The sequence below is a fragment of the Neocloeon triangulifer genome, unplaced genomic scaffold (assembly GCF_031216515.1).
Source record: "Neocloeon triangulifer isolate White Clay Creek 2 clone unplaced genomic scaffold, ASM3121651v1 ptg000001l, whole genome shotgun sequence".
Classification (NCBI taxonomy): Eukaryota; Metazoa; Arthropoda; class Insecta; order Ephemeroptera; family Baetidae; genus Neocloeon; species Neocloeon triangulifer.
In genome coordinates this window covers 7307144-7325065 of record NW_026775544.1, presented here as the reverse complement: position 1 = coordinate 7325065, position 17922 = coordinate 7307144, and the positions used below count along the sequence as shown (strand labels likewise).

General features: G+C 35.5%; 1 protein-coding gene across 5 annotated transcripts; it reads left to right on the top strand.

The window, feature by feature from the left end:
- Nucleotides 1-834: 834 nt before the first annotated feature.
- LOC132195121 (protein unc-13 homolog 4B) lies at nt 835-17700 on the top strand. Of its 5 annotated transcripts, XM_059616903.1 has the most exons (21): nt 835-960; nt 1795-1936; nt 10530-10746; nt 12836-12994; nt 13444-13622; nt 13679-13723; nt 13777-13936; nt 13991-14392; nt 14447-14718; nt 14796-14942; nt 15005-15214; nt 15398-15608; nt 15661-15735; nt 15800-15907; nt 15970-16185; nt 16241-16450; nt 16507-16697; nt 16756-16904; nt 16958-17081; nt 17137-17327; nt 17389-17700. In XM_059616903.1, the coding sequence occupies exons 1-21, from the start codon at nt 945-947 to the stop codon at nt 17478-17480; spliced, it is 3516 nt and encodes a 1171-aa protein (XP_059472886.1). In that variant the 5' UTR covers nt 835-944; the 3' UTR covers nt 17481-17700. The 5 variants fall into 5 exon arrangements, with proteins under 5 accessions (XP_059472886.1, XP_059472877.1, XP_059472895.1 ...); XM_059616894.1 differs by lacking the exons at nt 835-960; nt 1795-1936 and adding an exon at nt 5500-5745; XM_059616912.1 differs by lacking the exons at nt 835-960; nt 1795-1936 and adding an exon at nt 7872-8111.
- The last annotated feature ends 222 nt before the right edge of the window (nt 17701-17922 follow it).

The following is a 17922-nucleotide window of genomic DNA, read 5'->3' as shown; positions in this document are numbered from 1 at the left end:
TCGAAAAACTTCCCTGATTAACTTTTCATTTCAACAGGGACAAATTGTGTGGATTAACATGAAACGTCGGCAAAATTCTAAATTTTAGAAGATATAGGATATTAAAGCAATAGCATTTTATAATTATGCAGCTGAGGGAATAAATAATAAATACATATTTTTCGGTCATAAAACCTTACAATCCAAACAAGTGTGGATTCATTATATATATTTTTTTTAAATTAATTTAGCTTAAAAAAAAGTAGAATAAAATCCTTTGTGTGTCTTGGAAACTTATGCTTGCTTTTTGCTAGCCTCAGGAAGGGAAACTTCAAACAACAGTGGTGAGAATTTCTTGACTGACGTAGAATATGACGGGAAAAGTCTGTTTAGCGTCTGCTACTTGTGGAAGGAGGTATTTTCAAGTCAAGTTGCTAATGAGAAGCCGCCTGAATAATGAGCTATGCTGAATATACTTAACCTTGCACGACAAACATATTTGCATGCTGAGCTTCTTTAAGTTTTTATCAGCAAAGTAATTCAAAAGCTGGAATGTAAAAGTTTATAGCAATTGTAACCGTTTCATATTGTCAATGAACCAAAATATGCATTCAATTGACGGAGGCGTGCATGTCATGAATATTTAACCAGCGGAATGGTTATCGCTCTGTCCTCCAGGACCAGCCATCAATTGTGCAATTGGTGAATATTTGGCCAACGTGTGTTTTCCTTCGCGAGTTGTCACAAAGCAAATAACAGAGCACGGCGTTACACATCTCGTCGAGAGGCGCTCGCAGGCCTCACGAGTGCAGCTTTCTTGGGTGGAAATTTTGGCTGGGTGGGAGAGAATACGCAGCTCGCATTGAACACGCTTTTCGACTCTCAAACCAGTGTAAGACACCCGCGAGCCCAGTCCGCGTTGGCCAATATAGTGAATACCAAAGGAGAAGAAGAAGCTTTTAAAAATGAACTCCTTGTCAGGTTTGTTTGGAATCTCTCATTTCCTTTTCAATCATTTACATGGGATTAGATTTGAGGGTTAAAATATTTTATTGAAGATAAAAGAATTCATAACATATCTAGGATTTTAACTGACGAGTTGAAAAATATTTAAGTTGCAAATTCAACGAAAAAAGCGGCACATGCCATTTTGGAGATATCTAAAAATACGCCGGGAAGAGTGGAGGAAGGAAGACACGCTCTTATTCGCCACATAATGCAAAGCTTAGTCTGGTTAAAACGTTTTTAAATGGGACTGATCTACATTTAATTATATCAAATAGTTTTAGTTGCTTCAAGTTTGATATAAAATGAAGTGCTGCAAGTGCCTTACGGAGCCAAGTATTTTGTGCTTGACTGCCCGCTCAGCTTTTTTTTTGTTCTTTTCAAATGCTCCTTCCCAGGCAGCCGAGAAGGTTGCATCTACACACATTCCAGAATGACCCTTTTATGTGTGGAGAAAACGCCTAAGCATTGTAATATTTTGAGGGATGATCGGCGGCGGCTGGAGAGAGAAAAAGATATTCTAGCTATAGGGCACTTGCCGAGGCAACTTGTCAGCTGGAGCCAAATAGAAGTTTCATTTTATTCAAAGTGCCGAGTTTTAGTTATCAAAATCATATCAAAGTCGTCTGAATTCATATCTCTCACAAAATTGAGGTGTATTTTTCATTACCTCAAATGATCCAATTTATTGTAAAATGTTTCATGTTTTAGAATGATTTGGAGCTTATGGCTCTTAATTTTACTTAATTTTATTTTCTTACTTAAATTTAACACTTTGAAATGTCGAAATGTCTCTGTCCATTTTTTTAGCAAACATGGACTGGGTGAAGAGGAATTTGAAGCGACCGTTGATGCCTTTGAAGCTGAAATTGTACGAGAGCACAATATTGAGGAAGCACCCAAGTTTTGAGGATGGAGATGCAAATTCACTCTCCAAAATCACCTCGGCAGAGTGAGTAAAATTAGCAAAACTTTACAACAAAATCGCAATTTATTATTTAAGAAGTTTGAACATTTTTATTAAATATATTTTGTGTAGCTTTTCAACTTCAAATTTTGCCAGTGCGTGCGTGTTTGTAAAAAAAAGTTGATAGGAATTACGCATCGCTAACTTACATAATACTTAACAAATTCGCGTTCCTTTATCTTCAAAAGAATATAGCTTAACTTGTTCTCCTCATTAATAATCTTGCAAACACGCAGTCAAGGGCAATGCTGGGGATTTTCAGAAAAAAAAATAGTGCGCGTTATTTGTGGAGAACTATAATATACTTAAAAATGACTATTATTTATTTTCTCGTTACTTCAAAGTGCTTCAAAGATTGCAAATTTATTTTTGCATTAATCACAGAAATAAAATCTTAATAATTAATATCAATTAACTTTAATTAACTACTGCACTTGATGCCTCTCAAAATCTTAGTTTCATTCCCTAATGATTTAAGCGTGCCTTCCTTTTTAAAAGATACGCACAATTAGCAGCGACAATGAAAGGGAAAGGGTAAAGAGCCGCAGCCCGCTGCGCCAAACATATGATTCACATTAAAATGTGTGTATACGTAACATCACTCATTGTACGCTCACAAGCGGAAACACAATTTGCACAAAATAAAATTTTGGTTTGTATTTGATCTGCAATTTTCCCTTAATGAAAATTAATAGGCACAAATATTTTGCTCACATTATAATTTTAATTGAGCTATTAATAGTCTAAAAATTAAGAGTTGCTATTTGAATTTTATAATTTGAATTTAATTTTTTAGTAAACAAATTATGGTCATAAAATTAAAAAAAAAAATATATATATATATATATATATATTTATATAATCCATTGTAATCGGTTTTGTTGAAGTTCACACCTAATGCTAAAGCTAAAAATAGCATTAAAGAAATGCGAGATTATCTTTATCTTTTTCATTTATAAGTATGTACATAAAAAACGCGATTTAAATTTTAATATTTTGAGAAACTTAAAGATCACTTTTATTATATAAATAAAAGTAGAATGTAGTATTTTATAAAATAAAAAAATTCGGGTACCATCATAATGTCCTAAAGAAAATGTCCTAAATTGAGGTTAAAGACAATGTCCTAACAGAGAATGTCCTAAAGAAAATATCCTAAAGATAATGTCCTAAAAGCTATGGTCGCACATTGTCCTAAAGATTTTGTCCTAATTGAATTTAAAGAAAATGTCCTAAATTTCGGAAAATTGGTTGATATATTAAAAAGAAATTTAGTTTTTTCAACAGGGACTAACATGAACTTCATTCCTTATCAAATGAATTCACTTATGCAGAAAGAATGATGCTAATTGTCGAGCTTCTCTGTCACATTTCTAACGAAAGTTGATCAAATAATTCAAAATATTAAAGTGTATAAAAGTTTGAAACAATCATATTATATTCCACAAATACAAATACTTTAAAAAAATAATATTATTACTATAACGTATATTTTTGAAAATCAATTTAACGAATATTTTCAATAAGAATTTTTCATATTTTTTGTCTTGAAAAAAAAATTCGAATGATATTTCAAAGTAAACTTTTTCATAGGAAACTAAAATATATTTGCCTGAAGATTTTTACGAAATTCTTTGAAACTATTGTCTAGAAGAAAGATTAATAGTTATATTTCTCAACTACCCGTAGAAAAAGCAAAGAAAAAAAAATTTTAAAAAAAATATTACAGTCATTATACAAAAGCCAAAAATTACTAAAATTAGTTCAAAAGTCTATAATGTATATTTTCCGATAAAGACTATATATGAAACGTAAAATAATATTTTGAATCAGGATAAATTTTAACGCAAAATTACTTGAAAGGATAAATTGAATTTTTTTTGCACATGACACATGACTTGTAATAATTTTCAGGCGTTAGGATATTTTCTGTTAGGACATTTTCAATTCTTACTTTTAGGGCATTTTCTTTAGGACATTTTCTGTAGGACATTTTCTTTAGGATATTTTCCGTTAGGACATTTTCTGTTAGGACATTGTCTTTAGGACATTGTGAGGCACCCCAAAAATTCTACATTTTTTATACTGCTTCTGCGTAAGATTTCACTAGCTATTATTTTCAAAAAGGTTAGGTCAACAACCTTGATGTTATGTATTTTTCTCCCAACTATTACATTAACTGTTTGGCTCTTTAAAATTTCAATATGATGGAGAAATATTTTGACAGGCGTAGTTCAAAGTGTATGTTTATAATATGCATAGAGACACCTGCCCCTTCATACAGGTGACTCAACTTCCGGCTCTCGCGTCGCCGCCGGCGCGGCGAGTGGGGAGATTAATCACGGCAAATAATAATAACAAGAGTACAGGCAGGTGGAAAATTTCTCCGAATTTTAAATGAAAAGATCTCATTAGGTCGACTACAAGCGTCTTGGTTGCTTAATTGCAGTGATTTTATTCGCTCGAATTCCCACGCTCCTCATATTTAAAAAAGGAGGAATGACCAGAAGTCATAAAATATTTAATTGGAGCAGATGATTCAATAATTTGTTTTACGAGACGGTTTACTTCAAAGATTAAAATTTTTTTCCATATTAATGCCGACTAACAACTAAAGTCTATTTTTAAATTTGTTTTCCTCCTTGGTGATCATAGCAACCTTCGTAAGAAAGGTCCTTCATGGTAAAACGCACTGGATCCAACCAAGAGTGGAAATGATACAAGGAAAAAGAGAGTGAATCTCTGCCACCAACATCCTGCCATTATTTCAAAATTTTAACGCTCTGCTCCGGCCGAACTGACGATTTTTACGCCAAGACGAGGTCTTGATATTTAAATTGCACGGTGTCCAGCACGACTCGCATTGTTCTGGAGGAGATAAAGAAAAATGGCTCTGGAAAATTCACTGATATTTTTTAGCTTTCTTGGAGGAACATTTGCAAATTATTTTAAATTTTTTCCTGTCAAGAAAAGAAATTTTTATTTGTTTTATAAGAAAAGAATAATGGTTTAATTATAACATCAAATGGAATTGATTTGATTTATTTTTCCAGCAGTGCACAGTTATCATAAATTTTTAATTTCCTAGTTAAATTTATAGTATTTTTTTCTATCGTCAACAGCAAAAATTTTAATTAATCTGATTTTTCACTGATTTTTAAATCTTTTTTGGTCCTCCAGTTTCAAGGAATATTTGTAAAAAAATATTATAAAAATTTATTAAATATAACGTTAGTGTTAATTAGTTTTCTTTAATCAAAAAGCAAGCAGCATTGCCAAAGGAAGAGAAACGTTCCAAATCTTGCATGCAAAATTAAATAAAAATAATAATAATAATATTTTACAAAGACAAATATTTTTCTTACCTGTGTGACTTATGAAACCAGATTCCTCTCATTGTTGAGCAGCTTGACATGCGTCGGTCAAATTTCCTGCACCATAGTCGGTGGGTCGGCACCGCGACTCGGCGTGCATGCGTGTTTTTGTTTGCACGGCTCCCCTCACGTGTGACCAGGCGCAGGGCTCTTGGTCGACGCCACCACTAGCGCGGCCAGGCAGTCGGCCTGCTGATTCCGCTCGTATTGGTCGCGTTTTCGGCCAGCTGGGGCTACGATGGCCCCTCGCCTGCAGCCCCAGGGGCCCCGGGGCTTCGCCAACAGCCCCTCGTCCACCCTCGAGCACCCTGTCAAACCGTGTTGGCAGCTTTCCATGGACCGCGTTCTGTTCATCTGGCTCTGGCGGCGCCGCTGGAGACGCAGAGTGCAACCCTTTCAGGCACCACGCACCACTTTCTGGTGAGACAGATGTTTGTCCTGAAACAAAACGAATGGAGCAATTCAATGATCAATTCTTTTCTCAAGTATTTTTATACATAAATTACAAATGATTGTTTTAAGGAGGAAAAGAAAACAGGATTTTTGACTTAAATAGCTGAATTTTAATTTTTAAAATGCAACATTTTGTAAATAAGGGATAGGAAATATTTTACAGAGCGATTTCAAATCAATTATTCGCTGTTAAGAGGAAAAACACTAAACAAATGCCCAAAGAAGGATCTATATTATTTTTATAACATTTAGTTCTTCTCTCAGTTTGGATGACAAAGCAAAATAATCGCAAATAATTTATTCGAATAGTAGAAACGTTTAGAGGTCGGCTCTTAATTTATGTTAACTAAATGATCGGATTGCGAAAAGCGATGGGAAATTGAATATTATTTTTATTTTTAACGGTAACTTCACAAAGTAATTTTGAATTTTTCAAGTTCCTTACTATGAGATGATTTTGGTGTTCTCGAAAGTAGATTCTTATAATATTTTTAATTTTATTGCAAATCAAAATCGTGCGAATAAATTATTTAAAACAAAGGTGATGGTATAAGACTCGGAAATTTAAAAACAAGCTTTTTGGAAGTTTTGAATAACTGAATATATTTCTATGTGTGAGTTAAACCCAGATTGAGACAGGATAGACATAAACGCCACGACAATAGTCTGAATTCTTTTTAAACAGTATAAGCCGCGGCAGTGGCAAAGTGCATTATCAAGTTCAGTGTCGTCCGGAAGGGAGCAAGAAAGCTCGCGCTATCTCGCCGAAAGGTAACTTCAGGTCATTTCATGTCATGCGTTGCTGACACGACTGATCAAAATTTGTATTAGCTTATTTTATTATTGTTTTTTTTTTCAAGTTAAGGTTAGTAAAATAAAGATAAATTTTATATTTGATTTTTTATTTGTTTATCAGAGAAGGATAATTATATTTTATCTATTTTTACTTACAATAAAACTTCAAACTTTGATTTTTCTTTCATCAAAAAATTCTGTTGGTTGCGTTAAATGTTTTGCATGCAAAACAAAGCTGGTGGGCGTGATATATGATAATATGCAACTTGTGATCTGTGATATAATAGAGATTACAATTCTTAACAACTTTTGAAGCAGCGATAGTTGTAAAAAAAATATCATTGCTAAGTTATACAATGCGTAAAAGATAATAAAGAAACAAAGATGACTGAGCAGGAAAGTCTTCTGCAAACCACAAGCCGAGGTCAAAGAGGTCCAGACCAGAGACAAATCATCAAAATAATTAGGCTTGCAATTCAGCTGTCCAGCTCATCTTTTCCTTGTGCGGTTGATTGACGTTAAAATTGATCAAATAGAAAGATTCCACGCAACTTTTTAACACAACCCTTTGATGGCTTTGATTATAAAATAATGGTCGCTTCACGGAAAGGCGGAAAGCCGCCGAAGCCTTGCAATTTTTCTTTTACCGCGCTCACCTCTTAAGCAGAAATAATAAAAGGATTGATTAAATCGATTAAAAATTACTTACAAAATTATTTAATTAAATTTTAACAATTTTTCATTAATAAAATAAAAACCTTTAAACTACTTGATATATTTATGGCGTTACAAATCATTCATTTAATAAATGTTCATGTTCATACGGTCCATGCAACTTAAAAAAATCTTATAAGTACGCAAAATATAATGCTTTAAAAATTATGAATAATTTTATTAGGGAAAAATAATTTTCCTAAAATAATGTAATAATTTAAACATTCAATTTCTGTTTTTCTTCAAAAATTTTAATTTAATACTATTTTGTAACTTGCACTTAAAAAGATTTACGGTTGAAATTGAAGTGTGATTTAAATTTGTTAGTTCTTTTCGGACTAAAGTCTGAAGGTCCTTAGATGGATTCTGTCTGAAATTGATTTTCACCGGTATTAAAAAACGGCTTTGATAAAATCCTTCTCATTATTCATCCTTGCACCCACGTTGGTTATTAGCGTTCAAATGTGAAGTGAGCCAAAGGTGAGAAAGTTTTGGTTATGCTGGAACATGAGCACCAACAGACATGCGCAATGCACCTCCGGGGGCCTTGCTATGGAAGTGGAGGCGCAGCCAGTGATGGGTGAGAGCACAACGATAAAGCAGCTCGGATCCGCTCTTTGCGCTGCTCAAAATTCTCTCACACTTTTATTAATTTGGGCCGAATATTATTAATGAAAAATGGCCGACAAAAAGGAATTTTCTTTGTGGGATTACGTGCAAATCTTGCAGCTGAAAAAGGGCAGTGAAACTGTGGACCACGAAGAGGTCTCTTTGCTGGACCAACAACCAGCCGCTGAATCCGAAACAGACTCGTCACAACTGCAGTGAGTCAGATACAATTCCACTCCGAGCATCGCGATGCTAAAATTCTATAACCTTGTTTGGGCCATCAATCATCAATGAAATTAGCAAATTTTTTTTTTAACTTTTGGCATTCTAATTTTTATTAAATTTTTAGAAATTAAAATTAAATTTTTGTTTTTAAATTAAAGCGCATTTCAGAGTTTTTTTTTTTTAATAATTCATACAACCGGTCGATGCCACGCTGCTGATAATGGTGCTGCTGCTGTCCACCCCAGTAACCCCCATCTGCGTTGCCACCCTTAAATCGATGCGCAATAGTAAGGGAAAGTGAGTGGCGCGCTTAAATGCCCTGCCTTTTGCTTAGCAGATCTCGGTATGCAGCACCCTGCTGCTATTTACAATGACATCATCGCTCTTTTTTGCACTGCTGAGCACCGGTCCGCCTTTGTCAATTTAACAGACCGCACTTTACTTATTAATGTTTACCCAGCAACAACTTGGGCGGCGGGATTTGCATATAATTTCGGTTTGTAGATTTTTTAGAAGCTGGGAATAAACCGTGGAATTTTGGTCACAACACAATGGTCTATTGTTTGTTTGGACGGAGACATAATATGCTGAGCACAGCTAATTTTTCAACTTCGCAACAGCCTTGAATTTTCATGGCGTTCAATTCATAATTATATTTTTATGGTTTTGCGTTCACTTTTACCCAACCAGCGCACTTCAGCGGTTTTGTGAAGTACTCGCAATTTTTAAATTAAATAATTACCGATTGGCATTGATTTTGTTCAAGGATACATTATTACATTTTTTCGGGGCGTGTCAAGCGCTGTACGTAATCCTAATGCATTAAACTGGGATCCATGGTGTATTTGAAGAAAGAAGATGCTTGAAGGATCTTAAAATAAACGCCCACATGGTGTCTGGAATGTGCTGCATCTTGAAATAAATTTAATGTTGATTTCCTTCTCTCCCCAATGCGTGCAGCAGCCCATACTTAACAGGCCCCTACGCAGAGTGCTTTTGGTATCAATTTTCGTCCAATTTCTCATGGTGATATCAATGACCATGACGCGCCACGAAGAAACTGATTAAGATTTATTCGATCAAGTCGTATTATCAAATTGGCATGTAAAAAGCTCCTCAATGAAAATTATTGCTTTCTAAGAAATAATTTAATTTAAAATTATTGCTGAAGCTCCATAGTTGCAGACTTTTTTATTTCATTGTAGGACCTGCGCTTAACCTTGCTGTAATTGAAACACGAGTATATCAGCAGAATGGTCGGAAAAAAAATACAGACCTGCCGTATCGTTTTTCAACTTGCATGAGAAGAGAAGCATACATAGTTTAGTTTTAAAAAGATCCTGACTTATTGAAGTGAAACTTTAGTACCAAAATCAGCCCAAATCACAAATTTATAATGTAAGTGTGAATTTAACTTTTTTGTTATTCCATAGTTTGATTCAATACTTTTTTAACATTATATTAAAAATAAAAATAATGGTGAAGCAAAAGACGCGCATTCAAATTGGTGCAGCCATGGTATTTCTAAAAACGATCAATATTCCTCTACAATCTCCTTCAATATTTATTTATATCTTACAAAATACTTAAAATATAATATATTCTGAAAAGAAGGAAAATTGTCCCGTTCATAATATGAACTTCATGTATTTCATATTCCTAATTTGCTTCACCTTTAATTTCATTTTTAATACAATAATGTTAAAATTAAATTACAGTTTTCTTTCTTTTTGGAAACCTATATATATACAGTTTTCGAGTATATTTGATCCAAGATGAAATATTGAAGGAGATTTTATGTGGAATATTTGATCCTTTGTAGAAATACCATGGCTGTACCACTTTGAAAGCGCATCTTTATCTGTTGAAATACCATTGCATAGTGGGCCACTTTTACGAAAGAGAAGGGAAGCGTGTTTTTAGGCTCCGCTAACGGGCCGACAGTGCTAGAGATGGGACGAAATTCCTTTAATGACGTTTCTTGTCTCTATAGTATAATACGTCACTAACAATAGTATATGACGTCACGAGGCGAACGTGATTCCCACTCGTAATTAGGAGGAAGGGAGGGAGCAGGTCGCTCGGCTGCAGGTTCTCAGGTATTTTAACAACCGCATCCTCAAATCGTTTTAAGAGAAAACTTGCTGGGCAAGTTCAAAAAACAAGTTGGATGTACGTCTAATGATGTACTAATAAAAGAATCCCTGCTCTTGAAATTCAGGTTCATTCTTCCTTCAGCCGTAGACAGTGCGGGACTAAAATAATTTTTATGTTCATTTAACTTGATAGCCGCAATGGCCACTTTACAAAGAGCATTTTTTGCTTTTTTGTTTGTTGATAAAACGTAAATTTTGTGCACTCTTAATTTTTGTCTCAAAAACTAATCTTGGAATGTGATTTTGTTTTAGGGTTCGGCAAAGCGATGGCGAATTCTTTGAAAAGTTTGGCAGCGCTTTGCGCGACCGAGCATCGCAGGCCTCAGAACATATTGAGTGCGTCCGCGTGCCCTCAGTGGCCGCCGTGTGCGGCCAGGAGGAACAAGTTCATGAGGCCGCTGCTGAAGACTCTGAGGAGGAGCACATTATAGAGGAGGATGAGATATTCAGTGATGTTATTGGAAGCAACGTAAGTAAAATTTAAACATTATGATAATTTATTATTTTAGTTTCTTAAACCATAACGCGGTATCAATTTTAAAGAGTAAAAATGTCTTTATTTTCTATTTCGAGTATTTAATAAAATTTAAATATGTAGGATTTTTTTTATTTCGGTTCTCTCAAATCTTACGCATCACTTATTTACTGAATGCTCAGCAAACCAGCTGAACTCTCGCGCTTGGCAAATTGCATACCCACTAGTCTGTATCCGCATTCAGAGTCTGCCAGACTGGCGACGGCTGAACACATACCGCAGCTGCATGTAACTGAAATAAATAAAGCAAAAACAGAACTTCCACCCGGTATATTTTATGGCTGTCTAGACATAAAACTTCATCTCTCGAGAAATGCGAATTTTTCTCTCTAATAAATTAAAAAATTTCTATGCGGTAAGAATTGCAATTTAATTGGTGAATAATTTTTTAATTGGAGCCAGGCCAAGCATCCGAGCAATTACGCTATAGATTATTTACTGACGCGAAGACAGATAAAAAGTGCATCAAGAAGGCCATCATATTAATTTAAGTTTTAATTAATTGGCGACCACGCGGCCCGCGGTATAGTCCTAATGAAGGGGAGCTGCGAGAGCTGCTGGGAGCATAAATAGAACCAGAGGGGTAATCTGACCAGTGTGTTCTTTCGCTCGGCCAGCCGATGGCCAGTTGGTCACATTGCTTTGAATGTTGAAAATGATCGTGGTCCCTCGGAAACTGTGCACAATAGATAAGCGATCGGATCTGAAGTCGCCTAAATCGCCGAGTGTTCAATGAAAAGAGCGAGTGCCCCGCCGACGGCGAGCCGCCGCAGGGCCACCATCCTCCGGCAGGCCACTATCAATGGCACCTTCCGAGGCATCAAAAAGGAACAATTTTATTTGCAAACACAGACATATTTGAAGAATATGACGGTAGGACACGGAACAGCATAAACAGAAGAGACTTATTAAGCCTTGATAAGATTTTTATACTTATTATTATTTTTTATTTATATTTAAATATTTCAATCTCACTTTCAGTTAAAATAATTGTAGCAATTATCTTTATTAACAGTTTTGCTGTTGTAAATTTGTTAAATTATTATTCTTTTTTAGTCAGCATTAGTTTTAATTTTTAATAGATAAATAACTACATATTTTTTTCTTTCTTCAAATGCTCCTTATAAAGGTAAACAGTAAACTATATTTGATCATAAATTTACAAGTTTTTTAGTTTTTATTTTAAATGAAACATTTAAATTATTATAAATAAAATAATACAATACACTTATAAAAGTGTCAGAGAAACATTTGCGATATTGATTTCTTGAGATGTAGCGAAAATCATTGACGATGCAGCAATGAAAGGTCGTGCATGAAAGGAAGTGCCTGATTATCACTGGCTCTGGCGCATTTAAACTTGTTGCAGCACCAGCCGCGAATAATGCTAATTTAAAAACGCTCCCGCACACGATTGGAAGAATTACATAGTTATGAACATACAACCGTGGTCCATTGCGTGCAAGAACCATTTTAAAAATGAGCATCATCTCTTCTGTTGCATATATATGTATTTTATCAAGTCGTAAAACTGAAGACAAAATTTCACGACGGGGCCTGGTGCCTCTCGAGGTTTTGCAACTCTGCATTTATTTTGCATCTGGACCACAAATTTTATCCGCCAATGAAATAAAATTCTTTTTGTATACCTCGAAGATAAACATTCGTCAAACCTATAATGCATCTCATGTATTTACACTCGCTCTATTGTGAGTCAGCGCAGACTTTTTTATAGTGATTTGGCAGGACAGGGTGAAAGAAAAATAAATCGATTGTTCTTTCTGACACGCTCCCGTTTTTTCCCTACCGAAAGACACGCACCTTGCCAACTTTTTAGCACTGGGACGTATTTTTGGCCGGCCGTCGATCGCGATCTTGGGGTGACGCAAAACAGCCGCGTGTGCGTTCCTTTGACCACCTGAAAAAATAAATAAAATACCTTTCTGACTCCGTAACCCTTAAGCGAAATTAATGCCATTTCTCCATCCGGTTCTAACATATTTTATCTTTAACATGTTCAAAGGTGGAACAACTTTACGCCGAGGTGCTTTACGAAACAGTGCATGGACTTGGACTTGGTGCCACAGAAAATCAAGACGAAGTTTTGGAGTTCTTGAAGACGGCTTTTAAATTTGATGAGGAAAAACATGGATTGTTGTTAGAGGAAGCCAGAGCAAAAGAGGTATGTAATTTTTTTTTCTTTTTTTTCGGCAAGCTGAACTTTAATTTTGCTAAGTTAAATTGTGATTCAAAAGAAAATAATTTTGGTTTATTAATTTTTATTTAAAAAAATTATTCGAATAATTCGATTTACATATAACAATTTGTTTGCTTTTGTAAAAATGCATCATGAAAATGTATGCCTGTGTGCTATTGCGCACACGGTTTGATTGGAACAAATTGATCCTTTTACACAAGCGAGCAACCTAGCAAGTGACCCATAAGCAGCGAATTGAAAACATTCGCGAGCTGCATTTAACTTAAGGGCTCTATACTTTGAAGTCTCTCGTCTCGCTCACACGTTGTAAATTCCAAGTCAAGAGCTCCGAAGAGTCTCTGTTCAGTGTTTAGTGCAAAAAACTTGGTGGTCCGCTTGATTCAAAACATTCTCCTGCTTTTTATCCTCCATAGGCGCCAGACATTTTACTCAACGTGGAGGTTATAGAGGCGCAAGAACTCAGGGCCAAGGACTGCAATGGCCTCAGCGACCCCTTCTGCACTCTGTATATTTCAAATCAACCGACGCAGCGGTACAACACCTCCGTCAAATCGCAAACACTGAAACCAACATGGGAGGAGCACTTTTCACTGTGAGTTAAATTCATAAAAATAAATGACGAAATAAATTAACTTAAAATTTGAACAGGCCTGTTGATGATCCTAACAATGATGTCCTCGTAATTGAAGTTTGGTAAGAAAATTTACTAAAAATAAATCCACATTAATTTTACGTACAAATTACAGGGATTTTGATCCAGCTGAAACTGTTAGAGAAAAACTTGGCAAAATTAGTGACGTGAAAGGCGTCAAAGGTTTAAAGAAGCTTATAAAGGAAGTTGCAATCACAGCCTCAACTGGAAAACATGATAATGAGCTTGTTGGAATTGTCGAAATTCCCCTAAAAGTATAATTTTAATTAATTAAAAATAATGAAGTACTAAAAATTTTTGGTTTTCAGGAAATTCATGCTAGCGGAATGAAAGCGTGGCGATACTTGAACAAAAAGGGCAAGTCGAAGCACCAGGGCCAAGTGCACGTCGGGCTTTCGCTGGGTGCGCTGAAAAATGTTCAAGTCGCCACCCAGGAACACAGGCAGCTGTTGAAAATCCTGCTCAAACACGACATTGAAGTCACCAAGCCCCTTCCCTACAAATGGAGCGGCCAGTTTCTCGATCTAGCCGCCAGCATCCTGAACCAGCACAGAGTCCACACTGGCATCGATGAAAATCATGTGCAGCTGGCACGGTGGGCTGAATTTTGCTCTCACCACACCGAGCACGCTTTGAACTTCCAGCTTTTGGGGCGAACGCTTGAAAAGCTCTGTAGGCCTATCAGGGATGGAGCTCTGAATGACGAAGAAGTATTTTTTGCGCAAATAAATTTTTCCCTCAAAAATTGAAACTTGCTATTTTAGGCTAAAGTATTTTGGGAAGCTGCTAAAAAGTTGATGCCTGCCTGCTTGACGTGCATCAGGAAATTGAGAAGGTTGATGCCTGAAGACAAGGCCACGCTAACCCAGCTGGAGGCGCTTTTGAGCGTTTTGTCCCAATTAACAACCTTGACACCACCGGCTGGATTTGAATTGTTCCCGTCCACACTCTATGCCTGGCTGAGCCCTTCAGACGGACCCAATTGTGACATTAGAAAGAGTATTCAAGACGCAGTCAGACAAGGAGCAAAAGAATGGTGGGTATAAGAATTTGGAATTTTCTTTTAAATAAAATTATTATTTTATTTTGAAATAAAACATTTTGTTGATAAAGGTATGGACACATTGTGGAAACAAACAACGATGAGGATAAAAAATCTGATGACCAAGATATTCAACTCTCGTATTACATCAAAATTCTCACATGTCTTTACTCTGATATTCTGCGGGCCATCGAGCACCATGATAAAATTTACTCGGAGTAAGGAGAAAGTGAAATAAGATTTATTATTGTAATTTATAATGTGTTCACTATTTGTTCAGTGTGGTCCAGTTTGAGTACTCGAGGACAGTTTATGAGATCTATGATGACCGTGTGTACGAACTTGTGCAGCCGGTTGTGCAAGATACATGCATGAGTTTGAAGCCTCTGAAGTTCAATGAAGACCCTGCACAAGGAATCTACGACAATGACTCCATTACCATGGGCACTTCGCTCTTTGAATTATACATTGGTCTGCAAAGATTTGTAGTGTGAGTTTATTTTTTAAATTAGAAACTTTCTTGCACTTGCGTAAATGGCACATAATGTTAAAATTAAATAAAACTTTCTTATAAAATTAAATTATTCCAGAAAAGTGCCTTTTTACAAAAGAAAGTAAGATTAAATGTAGTCAAGACAGAGGTGTCTTATTATTTTCTTTGCATTCTTTTCAGGTTGGGGCAAGGCCTATATCCGAACAAGGAGTTTAAATGTACCAAATTTCACACTTGGTTCCACAAAGGAGTGGCGCAGTGGCTGGACATCGCTTTGTACAAGGCACTGAAAAGAATTGAAAAGGCCGTTGAGCTTGGCAATTTGCAGCCTCTTGATTCAAACGTCAAGTTCAGCTCTTCAGCAGTTGACACTCTATCAATTTATTACCAAGTAAAACCTTGAAATTTATAAAAATACATTTTTATTTCATAATTTCTTTTAGATCAAAGTATTTTGGAAGCAGCTAAATTGGCCCGATGTTGAAAGTTCCTACACTTTTGTGACTAAGATAATTGATGTGAGAAAATTTTTAGCCAAAATAATAATATTTATTAATGATTTTCTTTATTTTTATTTTATAGGATATTTGCCGTTGCTCTGTTTTCTACGCTGATAAAATGAGTCACCGAGTGAGCGGGCTTGGAGAATCAGAAAACGCATTTAGCAAGAAATTTGAGGTCACGACAGAGGTACCATTTTAAAACATAATAATTTTTTCTTTAAATAACATAAAAATTAATTAAAATTTCAGTGGTGCACAGCAATAAACAACATTGAATACATTCGTCAGGCAATACAACCTTTTGTTTTGGAGCTTGGACTTGAGAAAATTTTAGACTCCATGGCTGAATTCCACTCAGAAGCAGAAGCAAATCAATGCAGGAAAACTCTTCAGCTGGTCATCGACAACACAGTTGATACTGTCAGCAATAAAATTGTCGAGCTCATAGAAATCATGGCTGAAAAGGTAATTGATATATTTCTGATTGGAGACTTTTCCTAAATATTTATTCCAATTTTAGATGAGTCCCTCACTTCACAAGTTTTTGGTGGAAGGGGCTGAACTGTTGCACCAAAACAGCATGAGCCTCGACAGGCTAATTGACTACCTCGAGAAAAACTTTTCCACCCTTCACAGCCAGCTGAGTGAGGAAAATTTCAAAAGGACTTTAGCTGTTGTTTGGGACAATCTGACCAAGCAACTTCAGGAGCAAATTGACAACAGTATTGAGGTTTGTTATTACTAATTTAAGTTTTTAAATTGTCTAATAAATTTTAAAAAATTTAGAAAAGGCGACCTCCCTCATTTTTTGCCAACTTGTCTGAAGCACTGACAATTCTGGAAGGATTTTTCAAATACGATGAGACTGAAATTGCATCCTTGTGCGAAAATTCTGATCTTCTGGCAACTACGAAGGCGCGCCTCAAAATGCACAGCCTTGAGACATCTGATCTAATTCACTGCTATCATGTCAACAGGTAATTTAAATTGTGACTAAAATCCAATTTTTTTTATAACTTTTGATTCTTTTTGTAGGTATGAAGAGCAGAAGTTGCTGACACACACTCCGTCCCAGAACTCTGAGCAATGCTGTGGCCTTCTCACAATCAAATGCATGTTTCAAGATCAATTTCTCAAAATTGAAATCCTCAATGGCAGAAATTTGAGACCCACCGATTCTAATGGTTCTGCTGGGAAATATCTAATTTTAATTTTTGACTCAATATTTCTTTACCAGGTTATTGTGATTCCTATGTGAAAGTGCACCTACTTCCCGAGGAAAAGTTTGCTGGTATTGTTAAACCTAAAACTAAAGTGCACAAGAAAAATTTATTCCCACTCTACGATGAGACTTTCTCAGTGTAAGTTTAATTACTTGAAAAAAATATTTAATACTAATTAGTATTTAAATTTTAGCCCCATGTCTGAGCACGCACAGCGAACTGAAGACGCTCTCATTCATTTTGTGGTCAAAGACTACGAAATGCTGAGCAGCAATGAACTGGTAGGAGAAGCATTCTTTCCCTTTTCCGAGGTGCGGTTCGACTCAGATTTCCAAAATGTTGCCCAGTTCCACTTACCTCTAACAAGGCCTTCTGCAGCTCTTGGTGAGTTTAATAATAAAACCATAAATTATTTAATTTTCAATCAATTCTTTCTTTTCTGCAGAGAACGAGGCTTTCATAGCTTTGGACCACAGGCAAGGAGATAAGATGGCAAAGGATTTTGTCAAGAAAGAGCGAGCTAGGGACTCTCGCTAAAGCTGCCAATTGCACATAAGCGTCAAATTTTTCCCCAAATTGTGATTTTTACCAATTAGGTTAGCTTTGTAATTTGATAATTTGCCCAAAATCCAATGTAAAAGTTAATTAATAATTCTCTTGTAAAAAGCTGAGAACAAAATTCCTATTTTGAAAAGCTATTGTGTCTCATCCATAGAAGAATAAAAATTATTCACTGTTGTGAGAGTCTGCTAGAATATTGCTGATATTTTCTTATAAAATCCTTAATATCATAAATTTCTTTCTCATTGAGGTTAGTGGAAAAAAATTGTGTGGATTAATTATCTCTAGAAAAATAAGCAATTCTGATATTGAATTTGTAGACGTACACGTTTAAAAATATAGGAGTACATTTTGATAAAGAATTTGATAAACAAAACATTCGCCTACAGTAGCTAAAAAGTTTGATTCTACCACATTT

What these genes read in the sequence shown, in the direction of transcription:
- LOC132195121 (XM_059616894.1), top strand. Translation starts at nt 5,564, where the DNA reads ATGGCCCCTCGCCTGCAGCCCCAGGGGCCCCGGGGCTTCGCCAACAGC. An exon ending in TACGATGAGACTTTCTCAGT is followed by an intron (nt 17,082 to 17,136) that starts GTAAGTTTAATT and finishes TTTAAATTTTAG; the next exon opens with CCCCATGTCTGAGCACGCAC. An exon ending in AAGGCCTTCTGCAGCTCTTG is followed by an intron (nt 17,328 to 17,388) that starts GTGAGTTTAATA and finishes TCTTTTCTGCAG; the next exon opens with AGAACGAGGCTTTCATAGCT.